The following is a 17,865-nucleotide window of genomic DNA, read 5'->3' on the forward strand; positions in this document are numbered from 1 at the left end:
GATTATCTTAGATATGATAGGTTTTGTCATGAAGTATTCTGTTACAATGTATTGGTACCCCGTACTTCTTCTGATCGACTTTTTACTTGGGCCAGGTGTCTCATCACACCAAAACGATATTCAACAGACCGAACCCTGTATATCTCATTTGAACTTATCACTGGTGTTGCCAACATTTCGAAAAATTTTTTTTTAAATACCAACAAGTCAACAGGACTCGTGAAAGAACACAAAGAGAAGAATATTAGGTGTTCAGTCATAATGAACACCTGCTTCATCCACGACACCCGCCATGTAAATCTTGGTCATTCCAAATTAGTAATGTTAAGTGCCCGATTGACAACAAGGTTTACAACAACGGAAACAACAGACATACGAAAAAGCACGAAGCACCCACTGTAAACCTTTTGTGCGAAATGTTCATTTATTTGTAATACATATGTAATAATTGATCGACAACCACAGATTGGACATAAAACAACTTTGGATTATAATAAACTTGTAGCATTTATATGCTAACATTTTAACCGAACCTTCATTTTAAAATGACTTAATATTCACAGATAATGAATTGAATAACGTGCGTTGTTTTTGGTCATTTTATTTATTATACCTCACACAACACCCCCATATAGTTAATTGTGTGCCTGCTAATTTTATAAAGGCTTGTGTGTTTGTGATTGACATGTATTCAATATCAGTATAAGATCATGTAGTTTTTCAGAATATAAACAAACCTTTGTGCGCTTATTTTTTCAGCTTGCTTTTTTTCGAACTTTCGCTTTTGATTATCAAGATATGATAAACGTAAGCGACAGGTATATTGAAAAGATAAGACCATTTAACACTATGTATTATGTGTATCTATACACCAGCTCGGTATGAGGCAGTTCTACCTGTGTTGTGTTACACTCGCGGTCAATCCACATATACCGCTTTAGCGTGCCAGGTTACTCATGGATGTTTCCTATACTTTATATTTTATACTGTTTTACTTTGAAAATGTCAGATAAAAATCTAATACACATATCGATCACTGTTAGTGTGACAGCACTATTCAATAATCACACACAGTTACAAGCTTATGACTAAAACATATTATATTAAATCCATATGGTCTGTTATAACCAGTAATGTTTTTCATTACGATCTTGGTAACTTTCAAAATAGCTTAAGTCTCTCAGTACATTGATCGTGCTAACTCAGCTATTGTTCTGCAGATTACAGGAATGAAACATGGTATTAAAGGTCGGCCTTAGTCGGTAAACACAAGCAAACGGTGTCGCGTTAAGTTCGGTTATATGTGGTTTTTAGTGTTACAGAACGCTCTTTTGTTAATGAACAACCTGAAAGACAGCACAGTTTACAGAAGCGCTAATACTAAGGAGAGGCTATATATATATACAGTTTAAATACCTAGAGGAAATGTTTTGCCCTGTAGGGTAGGTTATGACTGGAGACGGTTTTAAACTGGCCCCGGGACGATACCTGGGATCTTAGAGTGCTGTCATCTTGGTTGTTAAAGGTCTCGTAGAAATTTAAGCCTTCGTATGTAAAATGTGCTTTTATTCAAATATGCAGACAGACTATAGTGATTCACACAGTTTGTGATCATTTATTATTGATTTCCGTGTTTCCGAAGAAGGAACTATGTAAGGGAAAGTGATATGAGGACATTTTGTACCACCGATATACCATGACAACCCACCAGACCGTCCCTTCCCCGGATTCTTCCTACATGAACTCCCCTGTCGCCTTCGTACAGCCGCGACACAAGGATAAGGGTTCATATGTACAGAGATGGAAGGTATTACGTGAAAGAAATCGAAACTTACCTCGACTTGACTTCAATGTCAATAAATCTGCTACAAAGGTAGGTCATAGTTAAATCTATTGAAAGCCAAGTTAGAAATATGCAAAACGCAATAGAAAATGGATTTTTATTAAAATCAAAAAGAATATATTAATATGAGAAAGCTTATATAATTTTGTATGCTATTTTATTCAGTGACCATACCGATGAAATATTTTAGGGTGTTGTCTCAATGAAAATTTCAGGATTAGATCAAATGACGTCATACAAATACAACATAATGTGACGTCAAAATGGGTCATAATAGAAACAAAGCCGGGAGGACTTCAAATGTGACATGGTAGTGTGTTTTCTGCAATATCTGAAAAGAAAGAACGCGATTTAACGTGATTTAAGAGAGGAATCAAAGAATTGATCTCTTGAGCGAGCCGTTCTTAACACATATCATACAGCTCATGATATATTACATAACTTATGACACAAATGTAAAAGCACCTAGTTGAGCTCCGATTGGCTGAAAATTCTCATTGCTTCAAATGTAACGTCATATCTTCATGGCAACATATGCATTGTGACATCATCACAGAAAGTATCTGTATCTCTCATATAAATATTTTAAAGCGGGTTTAGAAAGCACCTAATAAAATACTGTTTTAATGAACTTAAAACACCAAAGCCGTGTAATAAAAAGAATCTTGCATTACAGATTGGTGAGATTTGTCACGAATGTTCTGTTTTACCTCACCAGAGCTCTGGGAAGCATAACGTTCTCAGATTTGTTATATAACTTTCATCTTACGTAAGATCCTCTCTGTACATTGTAAGATGTGTTATTTGAAAGATTTACAACATATTTCGTTTGGAGCATTGTCGAAATATAACCTCATTCGAGCTTATATTCCTTATTTTCAACATTCGAAACAAAATAAAGTTATTTTCATCTTATTGTTCTTTGTAATATTACATAGTTTTTAAAATTACTAATTTTTTCTTAAGATTTATTTAAACTGCTCATGTACTGATGTTAAATTTGCTTAAAATACAAACTATTTTGTATAAAAGAAAACCTGAGAATGAAGCAAAATTATACGTAGACCGGGTATTTCTTCAGTTTCCTACCTATCAACCTTCGTATATGTAACATACTTTAAAATCATTTATTTATTTTTATCTATTTTTGACTTAGGGTGTCCATGATTACATTAACTTTTCAAAATTTCAGCGGATTTCGCGACTATTATTTAACAACGAAATTAAGTGCCACAGTAATAGTAGTCTTACGTGAAACCATGCAATTTGAATCCCACGAAAAGACAAATTTTGCAGTATCTTTCTACTTTTGACACCCTTGGTGTCACTAGAGGAGCCGATTCCTCCTTTTTTCCGGAAAATATTGCTTACCAAAAGTGTTCATCATGTATTTTTCATAAACTTTAAAAAGCACCGTTACATATTATGTACATCATTAATGTTTAACAAAAAATGTCAGTCACGAATTTTTTTCCGGTTTCGCTTGCTACTCGATCCCTTCTAACCACATATAAAAGGACGCGTGTGTTATGCCACAAACATGGAGTATTTGCTATTTTTCAAGTCATTATGCAACAACTCTCAAGGACATCAGTGATAAAGTAATGAAAGGAGACAAGATGAAGATGAATAATTTGCCACGGAACATTTTTCATTTTTTTATATCTTCATGTTGTAATTGCATAAGAAAAGCCATATTTGTAGTTGCTTCCCGTTTCAATCAGTAATTGTAGAATGAACACTTAGTAAATGAAATACGCATTCTGCTTAAGTAGGACAGTATCCACGGTCAGTCATTGTCCAACATTGTTCGGTGAACAAAAATATTCATATTATGGAATATATGAGTCGTTAAATGAAAATATTAATTGTGATAATCAGAGAGGGCACTTACCGGTGAAGAATTGTTTCAAAATATAATTAATGCCGCACATAATAACAGTGCTTCAGGAGAGGACTTTGTTCGGTGTAAAATACGTCTTTATGGAAAATGAGTTCATGTATTTAGTGTCGGGCACTTGTGAAGAATTGTTTCATATGGTGCAGGACACTATTTTGAAGAATTACTTTGTTTGGTGTTGGACACCATTTTGAAGAATTAATTTGTTTGGTGTTGGACACCATTTTGAAGAATTAATTTGTTTGGTGTTGGACACTATTTTGAAGAAACAATTCATCTTATATTTTATTTTTTTAAAGAATCTGTTTACCTAGTGTAGTAAATTTGTTTATTTTGTGTCGCATTTTCTAAGGAATCACTTCATTTGTTGACAGGCACTTCTGTTTTAGTTGCCTTGTCGCTGAAGAATCTGGTTTTTATCACCCCTTGACAGTCGGTGACTGGATGTGTTTTGTTATATTGGTTTCAGGTGCTTACGACAAATGTTATAATTTCAGCTAGTTTTTGTTACTGTTATGTATTTTACTTATGGAATGGCGAAAATTATACACAAGCAAATAGCACAGTTCAATACAAATTCAGAAACAATTAATTCATTAAACTGCATCATACAGCTGTTTCGTTCTTTTTGGACTAGTCAGCGATGCTACATCATACAGCTGTTTCGTCCTTCTCAGACTAGTCAGCGATGCTACATCATACAGCTGTTTCGTCCTTCTCAGACTAGTCAGTGATGCTAAGAATGTGAATTTAGCATCAAGGAGGCGACTGAGCAAACATATATCGATCAAAAGAAAAAGTTTAGACGGGGAGGTGCTCTAGACCCATAATTTAATCAACATCGCAATTTTCATATATCTAATCTCAGAAGAACGTTATGTAGATTTGTATAATCTGAACTGTGCAACTATCTAAATCAAATAAAAAGTATACAATAATTTTAATGCTGTGTGGCAAGGGTCTTAGCTACGAATTTCAATATCACTTTCCGATAACAGCAAATATTAACCTCTCCGATGGAGCATACTCTCATTAATCTTAATTCAAGGACACTGTTTCGGCTAGCATTTTAATGTAACCAACAAAGATTGCTTCCACACAGCAGTATGATAAGCGTAATTGTTGAATATCTCCTTTGATTTTTTTCTCTTTCTGTAAAGTAGCATTCCTGCTTTCCAAAGATTGGCATTCATGTGCTCGTTTCCTTTCAGTAGCATACTTCGCCAAGTGATGAAACTATGACGACTCAGGGTTTTAAAAATGTTGATGCTTATTTCTAGTAATAACCCTTCATTTTCAAAGTGAGACATAAATTGTACTATTTTTATATCGAGTGCTCGTAACCTTAACATTTTGTCATATTCTCTAGTGCATTTTCTCAGAGTCTATTATGTTTTGAGTTTTGAAGGCTGTCTGTGAAATGATGTATGGAGTTAAAACAACAAAGAAAATACCAAGAAATCAATAAAGCTAGGGCAGAATATGAACAAAAGTAAGATTTACAGAAGACTCTTGAAATGAAGACGGGGAATAATGCATCGACGGCACTCACCATGTAAATGTTTGTCAATCCAAGAAAGTAATGTCACATTTCCAAACACGAACACGATAAACAACAGCGGAACCAACATGTATTCTTATGAGCATCAAACAAGTCCAACTTCATATCGCATAAGAGAATAGGATATTTCCTAATGATACTATGGAGACGACCGTGAAACTTCTCTCATTTTCATCAACCTGTTGTGCACGTGGTTCCATTCCATGAGATTGATGAAGCGTGTGAAAAGAATAGTAATTGAGAGGTTAAATGAAAAATTCATATTGAGTGTAATCAATGTCGGCACAATGAAATGGAAACTGCGAGCGTGATATTTGACTGATGTAAAAAAAAAATCTGAATTGGGGATAGCCTTCACCTCCTCTAAATATAATAACACCATTTCCTCGACAGAGTTTCTGTAATATAGTATTAACACCGTTAGGGTAGCAATATAATATATACAAGACTACACCTATCAGTAGCATTGCTGAAAAATTACCAAATCATATAGCTTTGGTTTGGAGTCAAGTCGGCTATAAGATCGAATTCGATAAAAAGAACATTTCAAAGCAATATATTCAGATAATTTTAGCATGCTTATGATAAAAAATATGGCACATGAGTTAAAATGCATTGATATGGATTAACACTATAAGTTTTCAATAATATCCTCTTTCCAGGTACCCGTTCAAATGAAGGATATTTCTTTTTATCTATGATCGCCTGATACCTTGTAATAATGTTTTGTTAAGAAATTTTCCATGACGGTTAAATCCAAAACGAAGGATAAATTATTAGACTAAAAGATATTGATCTGTTTCACAGTGAGGTTCGATATTCAAAAGCAGGTCTGTTACAGGGAGTGTGATTTCACAATAAGTACGTGATCTATCTCTAGTTATCGACTTGAATGCAACTCGGTAACACCCGATTTATCGGTCATGAATGTTTTAAACACCAAGCAGTACCAATAAGTGTTCAGGTTAGGTTCCAAATATTATTAGTAGTAATGAAGCAGAGAATCGGATTAGGTCACTGAAGCATTAGGTAGGCAGATACACAAAAATCACAGAATATACAAAGCTCCAAACAAAAGAGAATTTGATCAATAGGTCTTAATATAAAAGCAAATCACGACTGGTCTATATGCAGAGTTTAGTACATTTTATCCAGGTCATTCGCTTGTGAAATTAAGGGATCTGCCAAGCTTTCCGTTCGTCTGTACACAAATTCGGTTTATTCGATATTCAAACTACATATAGGCATTTACTGAGTACTGACATAACTAACCGACGTTTTGTATACGATGTGCAGTTTACTTTACTAACGTTTGTTTTTTAACCGATGTGCGGTTAATTTGCCAATGTGTAGTGAAGACGGTATATGCATTTAAGGTCGAGCATGATTCACTATTCTATGACAGTATTATATTGTCAGGCCATTAAGACTACCGTGTGACCTTGTATGACAGTATTATATTGTCAGGCCATTAAGACTACCATGTGACCCTGTATGACAGTATTACATTGTCAGCCCATTAAGACTACCGTGTGACCCTGTATGACAGTATTATATTGTCAGCCCATTAAGACTACCATGTGACCCTGTATGACAGTATTATATTGTCAGGTCATTAAGACTACCATGTGACCCTGTATGACAGTATTATATTGTCAGCCCATTAAGACTACCATGTGACCCTGTATGACAGTATTATATTGTCAGCCCATTAAAACTACCGTGTGACCCTGTATGACAGTATTATATTGTCAGCCAATTAAGACTACCGTGTGACCCTGTATGACAGTATTATATTGTCAGGTCATTAAGACTACCGTGTGACCCTGTATGACAGTATTATATTGTCAGCCCATTAAGACTACCGTGTGACCCTGTATGACAGTATTATATTGTCAGCCCATTAAGACTACCGTGTGACCCTGTATAACTTTAAAAATAGTAACTTTACGTACACAAGCTTATATCTATCACTCCTGTTGGCTAGAAGGAAATCGCACGAAGGGTCTTACTGTGGGTAAAAACCGGAGTACACTAGGAAAACCTACCTGGTTGGACTGATAACTCCAGATCTTTTTCGTTACCACACCGCCACCCTACTACCCGTATGACTTATTTTGTTGATGGGCTATCAAGACCATGTAGAATATCTTTCGTTGTGTATGATGGTTTTATAAAGCTGAGGGGACTGTTGCGGCTGTAGGTGACAGGCCAGTAAATATATAGTAAGATTTACCAAATAATTAAACATTAACCACACATAGATTTATTTTGTGATGATGTTTAATTATCGGCTATTCAAAACAGTATCATTGCACATTTAGCGTTTTCTTGTATGAAACATTGAGAATATGTAACATTGGCTTAATGAAGTACATTGTGGGAATGCTCATCGCTTCCTTAGGTAATTCCTAGGTTGACTTTCATATTGATTTCTGATTTACAAACTGTCTTATGGACCATAACCCTGATTTTATACCCGATTTTTGGTTCATGGGCATTTATTCGTTGTTTCTCCAACAATTAACTGCTAAGTTAGTGCCAATTCTTGTTTCCTCTGGTATTCATTTATTTAGAATTTTACTCTAAACCTATTTTTCTCCTTTACCTCCGAATCTTTACGCAGAATAAAACACGTAAATAACATGTAAAAGAAGAAACATCTTGCATTTCTTCCAGACTACAGCGAGCTATTGACTACTATCAGATCTATCCTAATTAGTGTTGAAGTACGGCACGATCAGGTGTCAACTTTGTGTGTAAAGGAAGGTCAAAGTAATGACACACAAGATATAACACTCCGTACATAATATTAACTGGTGTTAAATATATAAAAGGAAAAACACACAAAATCGATTTAAATTGCTCGAAATCACTCCAACTACTTGACTTGTGCTATACAACTTGCTTCACGCCATGTTTACATTACCTACCATGACGTACCGATGTTTATCTTCTTGTCTGGTATCTTATAGCAGAGAGTGTATAATATTTGTTATGTTTACATTTCACAAAATAAAAAAATGTAAAGAGTTTATTTGAGTAAGATTACCCGACTTTCGGTCTGTGTTATTGAGTAAAGCATCTAAGTTACTAATTTAATATATATACCCTATAATTTCATGGTGTGACTTTTTTCGAAAGATTTACTCTTAACGTCTTATCAACAGCAAGGGTCATTTAAGGATGATCCCGCGGTGTAAGTGAAGTGAGTGCATATGTTGAATGTTCTTGTAAGCCTTTTTCCTCGAGATATAGTGCTGCAAAGAAGCTGGCATTACAGTACTGGGTATAGTGACTTCTATTTTCGAAAACTCTGGTATGTCTCGGGCCAAGGACAGAACCCAAAGCCTTCCTCACAGGAATGCTCATCTAAAGACCAAAAGTGAGACCGTGTCACGGGAGGCGTTGTGAAGAAGAAAGAGTTATTCTCCAGGTGTTGTTATGTTCTCATGACAATGGTGGATGAACAAAATACTTTCTCCAGCAATAGGTCGAGATCAACATATCATCATTAAATACACAAAAACATGAGGTCCATGGGCCTTAAGGGTCTTCTGACTATAAAGACTTTTATATGAAGAGGCCAAATAGACCTAACATAAATTGCTCAACTACACTACATTTCAAATAGAAGACATTGGTTATTTCATAAGACATTTTCTTGAAATCATATCCTTCATACATGTACTACACAAATGTCATTACTCCAGACGTATTTTTGTTGAAATAGCATGCCTCAGGCCAAATATACAGATACCTGGCCTTCTGGTTATTGAGAAGAAGTCATTTGAATGGAAAGTTTACGCGCGACGACTGACGAAGCTCGATGACTATTGGTCTTCCTGATCCTTCGGGTCAAATGACCTAAAAAGCATCTGCAACACTCATGAATACGACTCAGAAAGATAAACAGATGCTACTTAAGATTGTGCTAGGAGAGGAATATAAATATGTTTACTAAAATTCAATAACTGTTCTTCTTTTCAACAGAGGCCACGGAAGAATGCAGTAGTAGGTATTGCACGCTCTCTGACTATGGAAAGTATGAAACTACCGTCAATATCTACGTCCAGTGTCATCACCACGGCAACCAATGGAACAACAGGAGGCGCTAGCATTAAAACAACCGGAAGTGGCTCAAAGAAACCAAATATACAAGTAAGGCGGTAATAACACAATACTGATAAGTTTTACGACTACATTAAAACAGTTCAAAGAACTTCTTATATTCCGTCTCCTTTTGTCTTATTTACTTCTTACGTCGATTTGTAACAAACGTGCATCCAATATGATCTTGCAAAGATATTGTATGATTTCTGTATACATTATACATATGCTTGTTTTCATGTTATTGAAATAGGTGCTGATACACTTTGCCAGATGGCGGTGCGGTCAATTGGTACAAATATGCATACGTATATTAACATCTTGTAGTTGGTAGTGGCTGTTTTACTACATTGAGCTTGTAGTAGTGATAGGTTAGAAACTTTGTAACCGATAGTGTTTGATGCGAGTTTTACATTTCAAAGCTGATAGCGTTACAAGTAAATGTTTCATTTATTTAGTATCTGAAAGTTTTTTTTGTATATAGTTTTATCTTTATTCAGTATCCGGTAGCAGTGTTAAATGTAAATTTTATATCCCAAATCAGGTGGTGTGTAATTTTTACATTTATTCAGTATCAAGTAGCAGTGTTAAATGTAAATTTTATATCCCAAATCAGGTGGTGTGTAATTTTACATTTATTCAGTATCAAGTAGCAGTGTTAAATGTAAATTTTATATCCCAAATCAGGTGGTGTGTAATTTTTACATTTATTCAGTATCAAGTAGCAGTGTTAAATGTAAATTTTATATCCCAAATCAGGTGGTGTGTAATTTTTACATTTATTCAGTATGTAGCAGTGTTAAATGTAAATTTTATATCCCAAATCAGGTGGTGTGTAATTTTTACATTTATTCAGTATCAAGTAGCAGTGTTAAATGTAAATTTTATATCCCAAATCAGGTGGTGTGTAATTTTTACATTTATTCAGTATCAAGTAGCAGTGTTAAATGTAAATTCTAGTGTATAATGTAAATTTTTCCATAATGTGGTAGCGTTAGATGTCTGGTTGTTGTGTTACAATGTAACCTTTACATTTTCTAGCTTGTAGTGATAGATTAGAACACATTTTAGTTGGTTGTGGTAGATGTAGATACAAGGAGTCATTCTATACTAACTATGTAATCATCTAACTAATGTCATCAATGAATTTCCAATGCATTAAAACTGGAATTGAATAGGTATGGAAGAAATGACAATTTTACATATAGGTAAAATCAAAATACCGACTCGAAGTCTGTCGAGGTTTAGGTGTCATGTTCTACACTCTTTGGCCGATTTCTGACAATTTGACATCGTGTCCTTTTTTCCGCCGTAAATATCAGATTGCGAACAAACTGAAAAATGACGCGTTTGAAAAACTATAGCAGTTGTATGGTTCCGATTAGGCAATAGGTGAATCATAATGTTTATTCTACGAATATGTTTCGGTTGCCGGATATGTCTTAGTTTATATTATCTATCGCAGACTATAATATTTCAACCACTATACATTCTGAAACCTTGTCATGTTTAGCTAAAACTTTTTGTTCTTCAATCTCATCCTAGCTAGGATTTAAATGATAAAGTATGACAACATAGAATATAAGTTCTTAAAACTCATCTAGTTCACGGTTATAGTGTGGTGTATCGATGACAACACGGACTAACTAATGACTAGCGTATTGCGCGAGATGGTAAGGAACTTTTTCCGCTCACGTACTATAATCCTATGTACACTAAAGTTGAATATATATTAAGTTAGTAACTTCGATGCTTTACTCAATAACACAGCTCGAAAGTCGGGTAATCTTACTCAAATAAACTCTTTACATTTTTGTATTTTTGTTAAAGTTCAGTGTGACGAGATGCTAAACATATATACCAAAAAATACACAAGCTATGATTAAGGTGACCGTGTAGTTATATGAACATTACACTAAGAGCCTCTAGTCTACTGACATTACCAACCCAAAGGTGTTCCGAGGTATGACTACATAGATTACTTCAACGTCGTGATATCGATAAAATGGAATGGAGATGTAGTAAAGACAGAAACACTGATCTTGCCTTTAACACAACACTAAGAAGAGTACTCCAAATCTTTCTGTTAAAAAGCAAAAATAATGTTTACTTTCAGCCCTTCCGGAACTTCCGGTCTTATTCTCCTGTACTTTTAAACTGTCTCTGTAAATCTTTCTTTGGATCATATTTTGTTTTCGTTTTTTCGATTTTTCAAAATTCTAATTATTGATTTGGTTCAAATGTCAGTATTTTGCTATTGTTTTCAAACGAATCCCAGATTTTCGCTGACACCTTGAAATAGTTTTTCTCGCACCGCCCTGGACTCTCTCCACGACCTATATTTCATATCCCGATGTTGCGCTATGTTGGCCACCAGTTGCCTTAACAGCTGCATCTGTCGCTTTCTCTGTCGATTGTACTGATTATTTTATCAACTGTTTGTATGACGTAGTAAATTATCTGGCTCTACTACATCTAATTTTAAACATGGGTCTGTTGTACAATCTTCCAGATAACAAGTGATAAATACTGCTGGAAGATTTTTAGTCCCCCGTTTTAACCATTGTAGCACAGTTTAGAATAACCACGTGTAATTGAAATGTCTTCAGAAATTATCAGATATCTGAGAATTACGAAGTTAATATTTAATTAACGGGTTAGTTCACCTTCCAATCTTGATTTTTAAAAAATGTTTATCATTTTTGATCTCATTCAGCCGTCTCCTAAGTTTTAAGAATTAGACCCTTAGCTTGACAGACGATGCTAGATGCCTAGAAAGACAAAACAGCTGCATGATGCAACTTAATTAATTATTTGGGCTGTACTATATCTAAATCTGGATTTGTATTTATGGGTAATAATCTTTTAAGTATTATTGCACAACCCTTCCGATATGAAGGCATTTACGGTGAGGTTCCCGTCGTTCTTTTTCATATGATCAACACAATTATATCAAAAACTTTCGATTCTTTTTTTATCAGATATGTGAGAATTACGTTTTTTTCATAGAAGTGAAGCTTAACTCACGTCATTTTGAACATAAAACCGGAAATGCAGCTGTTTGAATGTTTGCAAATCTTCCTTTGAAAAAATTCCCTTCATGTACCTAACCGTAGCTACTTTGTTCCAACTCATTTTTGACTAAATAAATTTTCGTATTTTTAAAGTCGTATTTTTAAAGAAATCGAAATATCATATATATGATTATGGTGGTCATTTATTGATAAACAAAACAGGGAGATGTTATACATAACTAAATAACAACTTCAATCCTTTGAAAGTTGACATCGATATTATTCTATGACTAGACGTAGCGGAATATTAGCATTAACAATTGGTGTATCATTTCTTTGTTAACCGTATTTAACATTGCAAGAGAGATAACTCTTTGTTACCTTCAATCCCAAATATACAATCACTGTCGATCGCTGAAGCCACAGGTTCATAATAGCATAAATTATCAATGAATCATATATTTTTGTAGATAAAAGTGTAATTTTAATAGGAATTTTTGTCCGCTAGTGTGAAACATTAAAACATTTCCTGAAAAAAACATTTAAAAAAGTGAGAAATGCGACATATAATTCATTCCTCTTGGTAACACGATATATGATTTTAATTTATTTTTTGTTAATTTCAAATTGCAGGACCCCGATAAGCGGGACCGAGAAACGCAGCTAAATGCTGCGTTATCAAAGTCACTTCCAAACATAGCAACATCAGTACAAACGGATACGAAGGCAGGCGTCGCCGCGGCAACCAAACACAGATTCGAGAAATTTGCTCACACGAAAAAACTAAGCCGACGGACAGACGAAAAAGAGAAAGAGGACGACAGTCAAAATCTTGTACAGTCGGGTATATATCAATTTAACTTAAGCAATTTACAGGAGGAAGAGGAGGGTACACCTCTTATAGGGGGAAATGATAAACTTTTATCACGTGAAAATATAGTGAACAGTGCAAGAACGAGACAGAAATTAGAGAAAGATCAGTTAGGACGTAGAAGTACAAGGAAAAAATGGCGGGATAGTTGTAAATGTATGAGGTGTGAAATTATGAAAAGACAGTTCGTTGAAGGAGATGAACATTACACAAAATGGGGAATCTATCCTTGTCAGAACTTGAAACGAAGCAAGTATTATGACCAATATTTTTATGACAGTGACTGATACTTACTCTATCGTATATATTCTCCTCTACATGTATATCTATATAAATATGTAGTCTAAATGATCCGTTCAACAAGCTACTGTAAGTGGTGCAAGAAAAGTATCAGTGATATATTCGTAGGCAACCAAGAACGAAAATTGGAGCCGAATTAACTGAAATATAGCTATAAGATATAATTAAAAGTACTAATAATATTACAGACAATGGAACTGATTTAAATCTTAAAGGCAACATGACAAAATAGCCAACATGGAAAAACACTAAAATAGACATGTTAGACAGATGAAAATAGTGTTTCTAGGCTAATTGTAAAGCCTGACGTCTTTCCCATAAGTGTACTGAATATCATGTTTGATGACACATCGAAGAAAGACCCTATATATATTTGCTATATCAAAACATTTCTGTGCAGTAGTGATATTACTACCATAATGAATCTATAAGTGGCCTCATTAATCTGTAATTAGTTTAAGGTTCGGGGTTTACAGTCGTTACAAAAACAGATTTCTTGCTATCTGTACCATATTGAATAATTTAGAAGCTGGATAAGACGTGTGTGTAAGAGGTATAATTGTCATTATGTGTATAGGTCAATTTTCAAAACTGTTTTGACTTTTCATTAAGATCACAATTAGCCACAATGACAACTAGTTAATGCTTAGTTCCATCAATAGGAGTATCAACAATATCAACCTAACAATGGCCACGATAAATACCACAGCCACAGCCACGATAAATACCACAGCCACCACAGCCACGATAAATACCACAGCCACAGCCACGATAAATACCACAGCAACGATAAATACCATGGCCACCACAGCCACGATAAATACCACAGCCACGATATATACCACAGCCACAATATATAACACAGCCACATAAATACCACAGCCACCACAGCCACGATAAATACCACAGCCATGATAAATACCACAGCCACGATAAATACCACAGTCACGATAAATACCACAGCCACGATAAATACCACAGCAACGATAAATACCACAGCCACCACAGCCACGATAAATACCACAGCCACGATATATACCACAGCCACGATATATAACACAGCCACATAAATACCACAGCCACCACTGCCACGATAAATACCACAGCCATGACAAATACCACAGCCATGATAAATATCACAGCCACGATAAATACCACAGCCACTATAAATACCACAGCCACGATAATTACCACAGCCACGATAATTACCATAGCCATGATAAATACCACAGCTACTGTTTATTTCAGCAGGATGTGTGATCTATGACAACTTGTCTGTGTGCGTGCATAACCCTTGTCGTCACAGTACTTATTCACATTTTCAATGTCATCATCGCCACATATCCCTCTTGCATCACAACCTTAACATTTTAGGATAAATGTAAAAATGTTTACATGCCTTCTGAAAATTCTCTGATATATATAACTGGTATTTTTCAAAATGGCCTTAAAAGATAGTAATACGAATTGACTCAGATGAAGCCATCTACTTGCATATCTCATGTTTGACAGTTTAAAAAACATGAAAATATTATCAGAAACCTAGTAACAATAGCCTCTTTATAAAATGTAGACTCAATACCACAAATTTTCACTCATACCCATGTAAATGGATTACATATGCTAGTAATGGCCCCATAATAATGACATGGAAAATTCAAATAAGATCAATTGGTTAATATATAGCTTCAACATTCTTTCCAGTAATGTTACTGTCATTTTTGATACTTGTACATAAAATCAAAACAGGAAATTCTTCTTTTTTTATATCAAGTACAAGAAAACACCAATATTTTGAATGTTCTCAAATATTGTCAAAATTATCATTTTGATGTACTACGATATTGTACTGGATTATGCAGATCAACCTGATTAGTGAAAATGAAAAATAAAAAAATGAAACTTGAAAAGGAAAATAGCTCACACTCGTGCCCTAAACACCTAGACGAGAATGGTTTGTGTGATATTTATCATGCTGATCTTTCCTAGTTAGTGAAAGTGTAAACAAATTAATGTTAAATTCCAACATACAAAATGAACAAACAAGAGATTACAATAGGATAATAGCCCAATTAAATGTTTAACAGCTCGTGCTCCAAAGTCGAGATGTTAGTGGTTTGTACTAATGGTGTCCCTGTTTGCCTCTTTCAGGTGTCTGAACACCATGTGCTCCTAATCACCTCACAGATGCACCATTCCAGTCACAGAAACACACCTAACTATCAGCATGGTGCGGTCAGGAACCTTGGTATTTTCTAGGATCTGTTCCAGTAACACCTGGTAATGGTGTAGTCAAGAACCTTGGGTCAGCAGCACGACGCCAAGCCACAAGATACATTACCATGTGATAAGCATTAATATTATAAATGCAAGTTAATTTTTAAATACAAATCCTATCTTTATATTGATTTTGATTTTCATGTGAGAAATTCATAAAAAGAACATAATTTCTTAACACTTATTATTTCTTACAGTTGTTACAAATCTTTCAGCATTCACATAGCTTTATGTTCAAGATAACTAGATAAATGTGAAAATATAAATATGACATTCAAAGTTCTTAAAGAGTATAACTGGACTGAACATCAGTAATCATTTACTCTGTAGCATATACATTATGTAACTTCATGTGTTCATAATATCTTTTGTATTCTGTTACCATGTTTACGGCACATTAAATAAATCCATTGAAACATATTATAATGTGTGTGTGATTTCATGTTTCATACATATAAATCAGGGTTTTCCATAATTTTGTTAGTAGTAGGCTGTGTAGTGAAAGTAGGAGGCTGGCAAAGCCAGCCGACCCGAGCCACAACGAGGTAGGAGTGGCCTGCCGTAAGGAACATTATTATGGATTGGTGTAGGCGGCCAAATGATCAAAGTAGCCGGTCAAATTAGCCGGCGACCAACACTTATGGAAAACCCTGTATAAATACAGTTTTTTTCTGTTTATTTGAATGTAAATAATGATTTTTATGATTTATTTTCTATTTCTCCATTTTTTCACTTTGGTTTTAGAGATTTACTTAAATATCAATTTTAATCAGATATCTTGTGAAGTCAGTATTATGTAATGGGCATGAAAATTTTGATGAGTATTTGAATTATTTGTTTTGCTTTGCCGCCTTGAATACATTTTTTGAAAATTTACCTAAATTAAAAAACATGTGAAAACTCACAAAATACATGATTAATTCACAATTACTGCATCGTGTTGAAAATAAGTTGGAGTAATATCCAGATTTTAAGATAAACTTTCACAACTTTCACACAAAAACTGAATCTGTATAATCCAAAAAAGTATGATTCTCACATGCATCCATGGATAAAAAGCAAAATTATATTTCAAGAATCTTGAGTCATTTTCAAGCATTTTGAAGTATGGATGATATTAATTCCATCATCCACTTTCCTCAAGAGTAAGTAGGCCATAGTTGGGCTATAATAATATAATCATTAGGAGATTTAGATATTAATGCTTTCACATGTTACTGGTTGTTATACATATATAAAATTACAAAACTCCCAAAATATTAATCTTATCTTAAAAATAGATTTGCTGGCAATATCTTTGACATTAACGTGTCACTAGTCTGCTAACGTCTTTAATCATTATGATGTGCAATTAAGGTCGAAAACTAGTTGCATGTATTGTCAAAGGTGTCAAACATGGAAACGTGTTACCAAGATTAGAAGGCTTAAATCTTATGTCCTTTAAATCTAATGTAATGTACAGACTGAACACCACACCAGGTATAACACTGAATATATATACAGCCACAATGCTTGTGCTGAGAAACTATCGAATGGATTTTATTAGTAGACCATTATTTAAATGACGTAGTAAAAACATAATCTATTCACTCTTGACAATATTTAATAGATTTAAATGTAATTTTAATCATAAATTGTATAATTCCTTAAGTTTATGTAATAATAACAAGAGTTCCACAAGCCTTAAGGGTCATCTGACTGTAAAGACTTATATATGAAAGAGGCCAATCAGGCCTAAAATAAATTGCTCAGCTAATCTACAGCTTACATAGAAGACATTGTTAGTTCATAAAGACATTTTCTTCAAACCTGAAATCATATCCTTCATACATGCACTACACAAATGTCATTATTCCAGACATATTGCTTGTTGAAAAAGCATGCCACAGGCCCAATATAAAGACACTTGGCTCTTTGGTTATTGAGAAGTTGCTTATGCATTTCGACACATTTGACCCCTTTGACCTTGACAGTAGGTCAAGGTGAACA

At 34.4% G+C, this 17,865-nt stretch overlaps 1 protein-coding gene across 1 annotated transcript; it reads left to right on the top strand.

Annotated features, from left to right (window-relative positions):
• The first annotated feature begins 1,696 nt into the window (after positions 1–1,696).
• On the top strand, positions 1,697–13,586 carry LOC132543080 (uncharacterized). The gene is made up of 4 exons (XM_060206534.1): positions 1,697–1,873; positions 9,298–9,465; positions 9,668–9,706; positions 13,062–13,586. Exons 1-4 carry the CDS (start codon positions 1,697–1,699, stop codon positions 13,584–13,586), a joined length of 909 nt encoding a protein of 302 aa, XP_060062517.1.
• Positions 13,587–17,865: the final 4,279 nt, after the last annotated feature.

This window comes from Ylistrum balloti, unplaced genomic scaffold (assembly GCF_031769215.1).
Source record: "Ylistrum balloti isolate Yb309-2 unplaced genomic scaffold, AGI_CSIRO_Ybal_v1 Utg369740, whole genome shotgun sequence".
Lineage (NCBI taxonomy): Eukaryota > Metazoa > Mollusca > Bivalvia > Pectinida > Pectinidae > Ylistrum > Ylistrum balloti.